Source organism: Schistocerca gregaria, chromosome 1 (genome assembly GCF_023897955.1).
Source record: "Schistocerca gregaria isolate iqSchGreg1 chromosome 1, iqSchGreg1.2, whole genome shotgun sequence".
Classification (NCBI taxonomy): Eukaryota; Metazoa; Arthropoda; class Insecta; order Orthoptera; family Acrididae; genus Schistocerca; species Schistocerca gregaria.
In genome coordinates, this window is record NC_064920.1 from 514,742,612 (window position 1) to 514,752,288 (window position 9,677).

Consider the following 9,677-nt stretch of genomic DNA (forward strand, 5'->3'; position numbering starts at 1 on the left):
AAAGACCAAGTAGTTGACTAATTTCAGGAAACATGCCTGCCGTTATCAGCTGCATTGATTACAGTGTACGGAAAACATGCAGATCTTTTAATTTATTTTGTGGTAATCCCTAAACAAAAATATTATAACATTTAATTTAACAATACTGAATTTTCATCGCTGTTAAACGATAAAAATACGTTTACTTGAAATTTAAAATCGAATAACGTTTGTGAAGTCATTAAAGCATCAGTACATCCGCTATCCTGCAAAATTTCTGTTTTCTGTGCAGTCACCGTCACTGGACGTCCTAAACATGGGAGAAGATAGTGGCAGACTTCGGCACTCGTAGATATCACGGTACGTTTGTCGAAACAACAACGTTGGTTACCGAGGAGGTACCGTTTAGGCAGATGGTGGAGATTTTCTCATCTGGGGATGTTTACACGAGATAGAGCCCTCACTATCGAGGGATGTAGGAAGCTATCGGTCCATCATGTGTGTCAGTTTGTTTGCATGTTGCATCCTTCTGGTGACCTATATCTTCAGGAAGGCACTGCTTCTTCCCTGCGCTCCAAAAGTATGCCGTAATGGTTTATGGAAAACTCCACTGATATATGATTCCTTCTTGTGGCTTCTCAGATTATTTCACTCCTATCCAACACATTTTGTACCCCAACGAAAGGGACCTGCGTGCCTGGGGCTCGTCTGTGAAGCCAGTGACATGTGAACAGTGGTGCCAATTGAAACAACAAGTTTACTCTTACCAGTCACAACTTACTTATTACTGCGACAAAAATTCGATCCCACTACCTTTCAGTTGTAACGCGCACGCTTTATCAGTAGATCACCAGGTCCAACATGGATATAGGCAGTTCATCCAGGGGTTTGATGAGTGAGTTTGCGGGTCTCAAATGTGCGATATATATGGCGATATCTTTTGGCTGCATTGTCGTAGAAACCCTTACTATTTGACACAAATTTCAACACGATACTTGTACCCACTCGTAAGAAAAAAAGTATCTTAACAAAAGGGCAGACAGACAGATGGACAACAAATGGCAAAAAATAATCTATTTTGTATGATATAATTATACATGAACAATTTTCGAATTTTTTCCTTTACTTATACTGTGAAACCTTGCTTCTTATTGAACTTCAAGATCCTAGGTCAGCGAGAAGTACCCTACAGGTTATGATGAAAGAGTTTGCGGGTATCAAAACATGTGACATAAATGGCCGTGTCTTTTGATTGCATTGACTTAGAAGCTTAAAATTTCCACTCCGGCAAAGGACAGTAGACCTTAAAGTACCTGACATAGATTTTAACTTGATACTTGCACCCATTCCTGAGGAAAAGGGATCTTAACAGTCAGACAGACAGACGGACGGCAACAAAATGATGCTATAAGAGTCACGCATTAGGCCTTTCCGACTGCCGCCTAAAGTGCAGTACGAGGAGTGATCTATGATCATGAGACACGTGATCGGCATATCGCCAATCTGTCGCCAATCCACGCAGTCGTTATGGCCAGTAGGTGAATCGAGATGATGCCGCTGCTTCTTAGTGCCAGCATATACCCACTAGGCCTCGGGAGGCTGAGTGGGCAGCTTTCCAGACCTTTTTAACTCATGAAAATGCTAGGAGGTGCCGGGAATCAAACCCAGATCTTTCCGTACAAAAGGTAGCGACAATCAATTTTTCCTTTTTTCTCATGTGGCTATGGAGACAGCCAGATACCTGAAGATGAAGGTTTAAAATTATGAAACGCATTGTGGAAATTAAATTATGACTGGTAGTAAACTTTTTGTTTCAATCGATATCACTAACTATCACAGAGAAACCTAACCAAAAATGTCCGGTTTTCAGTGCTGCACAGTGTTTTGTCTCTTGGAGTCCATTCCAAGGCGTGCTGCTAGCACAAGGCTGGCAGGTGATGCTACATGCAGCAGTATAGTACGAAGAGAACCGTAATTCCAGTGCTTGAATGATATTCACACCTATTGCACCATTATGGATTTCGAGGTTTCTAGCCTCGTCGTTACTTACAGTGAAAATGTGCTTAATTTATTAGATAATAAAATTGCAGGCAACTGGTATATTTTGTGATTTGTCAAAGGCATTTGACTGTGTAGATCACAATATCCTTTTAAGTAAATTAGAATATTACAGTGTACAGGAAATGCTGCAAATGGTTCAAATCTTATATCTCGGGCAGAAAACAAAGGGTCTTATTAAGAAATAGACATCCATCAAGCCATCAGAAATCATCCAACTGGGAACTAATTACCTGTCATGTCCCACAAGGTTCCATTTTAGAGCCCTAACTTTTTGTTGTGTATATCAATGCCCTTTCATCAGCAACATTACCAGATGCCAAGTTCGTTTTGTTTGCCGATGACACAAACATTGTAATAAATAGCAAATCAAGTGTAGTCTTAGAAAGATCAACTAATAAATTATTTGTGGACATTAATCACTAGTTCCTAGTCAATTCCTTGTCACTAAACTTTGATAAAACACACTACATGCAGTTCAGAACTTGTAAGGGGTGTTCCACGAGTATATGCCTAACATATGATGACCAGCAGATAGAAGAAGAGGACAGTGTTAAATTCTTGGGATTAGAGCTAGATAATAAATTCAACTGGGAAAAGCACACCAGCAAATTGTGTCAGACATGGGTGATATAAAAATGAAAAAGCTGGCATACTATGCTTACTTTCACTCAATAATGTCATATGGGATTATTTTTTGGGGTAATTCATCAAGCCATCAAAAACGTGCAGTAAGAGTTATTTGTGGTGTGAACTCAAGAACATCCTGCAGAAGCCTGTTTAGGGAACTATGGATACTAACTACTACTTCCCAATATATTTACTCTTTAAAGAAATTTGTCATTAAAAATATATCACTTTTCCAAACAAACAGCTCAATTCATGGACTCAATACTAGAAATAAGAATAATCTTCACAAGGATTTAAAGTCACTTAGTCTTGTACAAAAATGTGTGCATTATTCACGAACACACATTTTCAATGACAGCAGCCATAGAAAGCTTAACAACCAATGAAATTCAGTTTAAGAGAAGCCTAAAGGATTTATTGGTGGCCAACTCCTTCTACTCCATTGATGAATTTCTCAGTAGAACCAACTGATTTGTATATATATAACTTCTGCATAATTTCAGTGCAGTAATGTGTTCATTGTAAATAAGCGTGTAAGTATATGTGTGTACATTTCAGTGTAGTAATGTGTTCATTGTAAATAAATATTACAGTAGTTGTATTACACGTTTGTTATCTTATAAATAAATATAACTAACTTTTTTATTTTAAATTCAGTGCATTAGTATTTGTAAAATGATTTTTTCATATAGTGTTCATTAAAAATGACGATCATTCCACTTGGGACCTGTGGAATGGTACATTAGCTTATTTGTTTTAGTTGTAAATATTTGTCATGTATTGTTGTTTTTCTGACATGTTCTTCATCCTGTAGGACCCCCTCACTACGGATCAATTGGAATGAAAGTAAATCTTATCTAATCTACTCTAATCTATAACTGAAATAAATACTTCGAAATAATGTCCGCTGTGTTAATCTTAGGATCGTCTCTTAAGGATCTCAATTATCTTTTAATAACTTGCACAGTCAAATAGCGGACTCATAGCGCCACTCAGGAAACGCTACCGTTAGCAACTGGTTGCAGATAGCTCTGAAGGAGGCAGGTTATTCTATGATGACAGTGTTGTATTAGAGATTTAATACCCTTTAACAATACTACTCACATAGAAGCATCATCCGAACTTCTGAGGATTTTTTACCACCTCCACGATCACTGTGCAATATGCTTATCTGTTAATGGAAGTGTTTTTCTAGAAGCTTCATTAATTTAGGCTTATAGAACTCTGCGTATTTTCAAGGAGGGCAACGCTAGACAAAAAAACACCAGAAGATTGCAACCGGTGTGGCACTTTAAAACTTCGTCACTATCTCGCTAAGGTAGTATCTGCCAGGTTTATCTGCAGTATTGAGACATATGGGCTATCTCATTATCAAATCACGTGGTCTCTAACGCAATACGACAGTCCCTCCAGTTGATAATATTATTTGGCTGTACCTATCAGCAGTCTCGTTTTGGCCTGCGGGACGCCATGATACATATGAAATGAACTCAATCCCAGAACATGATCGTGTGAAAGACGGTGATGTCATTAGTGACAGAAATAGAGAAAAGTGGGTTATACTGGGTGAACATGACTGAGTCTCTTGATGGTTCAAATGGCTCTAACCTCTATGGGACTTAACATCTGACGTCATCAGTCCCCTAGACTTAGAAATACTTAAACCCAAATAACCAAAGGACATCACAGACATCCATGCCCGAGGCAGGATTCGAACAAGCGACCTAACAGCAGCCCGGTTCCGGACTGAAGCGCCTAGAACCGCTCGGCCACGACGGCCGGCTGAGTCTCTTGAAAAGCGAGCACTAGCAAGTACGATTCCACCGTATTGTCACCTTCTCTTCCTGTCTCGCTACTACACATCGGGTGCGCAGCGTATACGTATTCATAAAGGTATAAGATTATTGTTCCGCAGTTTGAACATGGAAACAAGTAATAAGGCAAACGATATGTGGAATCGGTTACTGGTTACTATAGAATTTTGTAGTGAGAAACTACCTTTCTCGTAAATCAAACATTAAATATTATAGTCAAATCACATACGGAGCGTTTAAGCAGAAACCATGGACACTACGGGCCAATAGCTGGAAAGAACATCTTTCAGAACAGATCAAAATATAATAACATAGAGTGAAATGAGCAGCTGTTTTTGCGTATTTTCTGTGGATTTTCCTGATTTTAAGTTCTGGTTAAATTTTTTTCCACATACAGCAATGTGCCAAATTCGGTCCTCAGTTTTGTGTTTTTGAATCTCAGTTCTGTTTAGTTTACCAACTTTCATTCGCCCTCCTACTTTAGAATGAAAAATTCATTTTAACCCTCTGTGGATACCCACTGTGCGTCAGTGCATCGATTTCTTTTGTAATCTTTTCCTTTAAATTTTAGCTATTGTCATTTATCCACTATTCTGATTTTATTTCTTCCTGTAATTCTTAAAATTAATATTCAAAATCTCATTATTGCAGGCTAAACTGATTTTGTATCTTCTACTGCCCGTTGCTCATTGTTGTATGAGACCATTAATGACAGTTGTTCATAAAATTAGGAGCATTCAATTTTCTATAGGTGAATAAGTATTCCATGATTAATCCTAAGTAATTCGCTTCCTGAAGGTCACATCCACTATTCGAGTACTGTATGTAATACAATCAATGTTTATAAAGCTCGAGGACAGTGATACATCTATAGCAAATGTCACGAACATTAGCATATATTCACCTGCAGTAAAACTGCTCCAGTTAATGATGCAGTAAGTTGTCTGATGACAGCCACACATATGTGACGCACAATAATGCAAAGGAGTTGGCTGTGACACCCCGCAAACTTTTACGTACACGCAAATATTCACCGTATATACAAAGTATGAAATGGTTCCGTCATTTGTACCAAATAACTGCTATGGCACATTTACGAAGTGCGCCAACTGAATCGAGTGTAATTCTCATTAATGAACGTGTCAAATATTGACCTGCAGCTGTGCTCGGATGTAATCGAGAAATGCTAGATGATGTGTATTTCTTGCAGTCGGCGATTTATTCAGTCGAATACGTTTCAGACTAACGGTAGATTTTCTTCCTGCCTATAGTCCGCAGCTCGTGGTCTAGTGGCTAGCGTTGCTGCCTCTGGATCACGGGGTCCCGGGTTCCACTCGTGACGTTGGCTAGATTGGACTGTGTAAAAATTGAGGCTTTGTACGGGAGCTGATGACCGCGCAGTTGAACGCCCCAGAAACCAATCATCGTCCTCATAATCTTCCTGCCTATAATTGGATTACATTGATAAGTTGGCTGGCGGCCCCAATTACTGATCCTTAAAAGTCGGCACTATTCGGAAAACTTCCTGTCAACTGTTCTCTGTTTCTGATTGCTGCTTCCCACAGGACACGAAAGTGGTGACACTGTGATTACTTGATGAAGTGTTTCTACGTTGTTCGTGTGCGCGGATACTTAAATGCATTATGTACTGTGAGAAAGGTTCACAGAGGTTTAATAACACTTTTCAATGTCACTTTTCTTCTACTCACTCCGTTGTATCACAGCAGCCTTAATTTAATATTATATTCCTTCCGTAAAAGACACGCAAGAATTTGGCCGGCGGTCCGTTAAGTACTGATCGCTACAACTAGGTATCATTCGGTTGTTGCCAACATCATCAATCTAAAACTAGTTGCAAGGGAACTTTTGTTTGTTTTACAACGTCTGCGAATGACCTTTATTAATAATATTATTTTTGTTTTTATTTAAATGTATTGTTGAATATGAGATACCATCACAAAATTTTGCTAAATAATCTAAATGTCACTTTATTTCTACTCACTGCAATGTATTGTAAAAGCCTTACTTAACTTAATGTTCCTTGCTAAAGATGTGTGTCACATTGAAGACGACCATCTATGTAATGCGCATTCATGAGTCCGTGATACTGCCACCATAGCAGCTGTTTGATACAAGTCGCACGCTTGTGAGTTGTCAGTAGTGGAAGACAACCCCCCCCCCACCTTATCACATCCTTTACTCCCTCTGCCTCTGCGGTAAGTGATCCAGTTTACTTTGCTCGCGGCCGATTTCACTAACGTCAATTAAAATTAAGCACATCTGAAAAGATTGTTGTCTCCTTAAGCATTTTTGTTTATTATTGAGCAGGGAATTTACACTTTTAAGAAACTCTTAACGGTAGTTCACGGTTCTGGATTCTGCCGTTAGTTTCTAGGTGCGTATTAGTACAAAATATGGCTGAGAACTGCGAGCCTCAGGAATACTCCATTCGGGACACATTTGACTGCCACTGCCCTATGCCTCTGAAATATTTTGACATTAATTCGTCGTCATGGCCCTGTCGAATCTCTACCTTCACTTTGTTGCGAGCAACTGCAGTTGGCAGTAGGAGACTGGTCAATACTAACCGGGTGTGCTGAAATGACCACTTTATCGACACCGCTAGTGAGACGCCACTTCCGACGGCGTGTTCTTGCTTACCTGGCGACAGGTGAGGGTCCCCTGGAGTCTGCGCCGGGTGACTGCCGCTCGGCCACTGCGCCGGGGCCATTCCGCGCGCTCATCTACTAAGCGGCAGGCCGCTGTGTGACGTCAAGCAATTGCCGCTCGGCGCCGCTGCTGGGTGAGCGAAGTTAGCGGGGCTGCCGTGCGCCTGTGGGTCGCTTATCGCATCCGCGAACAGGTGGATAACGCCACGCACCTGACCGGGGACTCCAGATAACGTAACACGTTCACTGTATTGAGTGTTCACACACTGGCGCGTTAAGAACCTCGTCGCTACAGGTACGGTCAACGATTCCGGGATAACCTACGTTGAATAGCCCCCAATTCCTAAGCTAGAACTTGTCCTCTGGCTGTGTCTTTCCTCTTTGTCAGTTTTTTGCAGTAACAGCTGACTCGCAGTGCCTAAGCGGAGATCAGAACAATTTGCTCCACTTACAGTTTCCACAAACCATACGAAAAGCTTCATAGGTCACAACTGTTTATAATAATGTTTATTGCAGTTGGTTCAAGAACCTCCACAAAATGGGTCTGGATAAACTGTCCTCAAACTACTTGAAAATATTGTCCATGTACCACCGGATTTAACATACAGTTCAAGTGAATGTTACAGCTACAGTACGTTAAATTGTAACTCACTGACTTTTAAGGTAAGAACTACAGTCTCTCTCTCTCTCTCTCTCTCTCTCTCTCTCTCTCTCTCTCTCTCTCTCTCTACAGCCCACAGAGCAGAGCTGTCTATTGGATATCTAGCTACTGTGGAGCTCGGTTCTGATCAGAAAAAGACCAGGCTAGCTGGGAATAGGGAAAGAAAACCAATCTGAAATGCATGAAATGGAATTTCCAGTTGCGGCATTTCTCTACAACCTAGGATGGAAGCAGATGCTTTCAATTATGCTTGTTCTGTTCCCAGGGCATAGCATCCAATACATAATATGAGAGTCTATATTCTAGTACGTATCTATACAGGAGGTGGACAAAAATATGGTAGCACCCAAATCACAACACGTACCACACGTGGTACGAAACCAGCTAGCGTGCAGAACAGCTTCCAGTTGCCTCTGAATTGACAAATACAGGTCCTGCATGGTTTTCAAGGGAATATTACAAAGTTCTTCCTGTTGAGCTGTCGAAATAACACTCGTCGGCACAGTGGTGGGTTTTTAGGTTTATTGCTGACTTGATCCTACAATACACACAAAATATTACACCACTTTGTTGTAACTTGAACAATGTGAAATACTTAACTGTGTAACAATCCATGTCCGTAGGAATGTCTTGTGTATTTCTTAGTGTCGCTGAACATTAACTTATCAGTTGATACAGTGCAAGATAATAATCCCTTCTCTCAGAGTACAATTTGTAACACCATGGCTTAGACACTACACACCTATTGTTGATTCATTTAGCTTTCTATTTTGTTCAACATCCCATCGTTGAACTTCTGTAATTAGTGTACGATTAATTCGATACTGTAATGAAGTATAATCTCTGTAATGATATGTTTTGCCTTTCTTACATAATCTCTTTGGGTATCTTTAAAGTTAAATAATTTTATTTAAATAATTTTATGTAGAACTACCAATATATGCAAATTTTCTGTTTTATTTAATATGTTTGTTTGCTGTTATGTAAACTGCTGACCTTTACTTAGGGTTCTTAGTTGTTTCGTATGTAAAAGTTGTTGTGGTTCCCCCTCGGGAACAAACTGTGTAGCGCGCGCAAATTATGTTTGGCCTAGGTAGAAAAGGTGGAACTGAGAGTCAGTCGAGGACGAGCTACCAAACTGTCAACTGCACATGTAAAAGTTGTGTATTGCGTTGGTTGTGAGAGAGGCTGTTCCTGGCGCTTTCCAATGCTTCTGTTGGATGGATAAAGAGCTGGAACTATTCTGGAACTGATGTCTATCATCGCCACCAAGAAATGGCAGAGTCCGGCAATTCTATATGCAAATCCACCTACCCACATGCAATCGCCAACACATTGCGCAGTCACTGTAATGGGACACTATGGTAATGTACAGTGAAGGATCAGCTCATTGGATGTTTAGTGTATTCAAATACAAGGTAATTTTTAACTGAACTCTTGTACCTACTGTGATTTATCCTCAGTCACATATCCATTTAGGGTCACTCCCACGCTAAAGTGCTTACCGAGTGTCCTTTATTGAAAGAAAGTTAAAGTTCGTGTGGCAAGAGAGTGAACTAAAGTAAATGATGCTTGCTGAAAATAATTTTTCTATTAAAACCGCTGATTAATATGTTGTTGCCAACTTCAAAATTAAAAGTTCTTAACACTGACGTTTATAAAGCTTTGCTTAGTAAATGATCACTTTGCTGCCTGTTGTAAACCGCAAAAGGTGAGTCAGTATCTTACAAATATGTCCATTTTCAGTCTCACTGTAGTAAAAGTTCAAAATTGCAATTGTGGAAAGTTATATACTCATGCTTGCTAAGCACTTGTTTCTCTTGTGTATTGAAAGTGCATATTAGCAGTGTAATATGATCCATAGTT

The 9,677-nt window shown here is 39.9% G+C and overlaps 1 protein-coding gene across 1 annotated transcript in view; it reads right to left on the minus strand.

Annotated features, from left to right (window-relative positions):
- Positions 1-7,286, minus strand: part of LOC126354491 (sodium- and chloride-dependent GABA transporter 1-like) — a 287,334-nt gene extending 280,048 nt beyond the window's left edge. The window contains exon 1 of the mRNA XM_050004222.1: positions 7,143-7,286. Coding sequence (XP_049860179.1) covers positions 7,143-7,225 — 83 coding nt within the window. The 5' untranslated portion in view covers positions 7,226-7,286. The remainder of the gene's footprint in view (positions 1-7,142) is intronic.
- Positions 7,287-9,677: the final 2,391 nt, after the last annotated feature.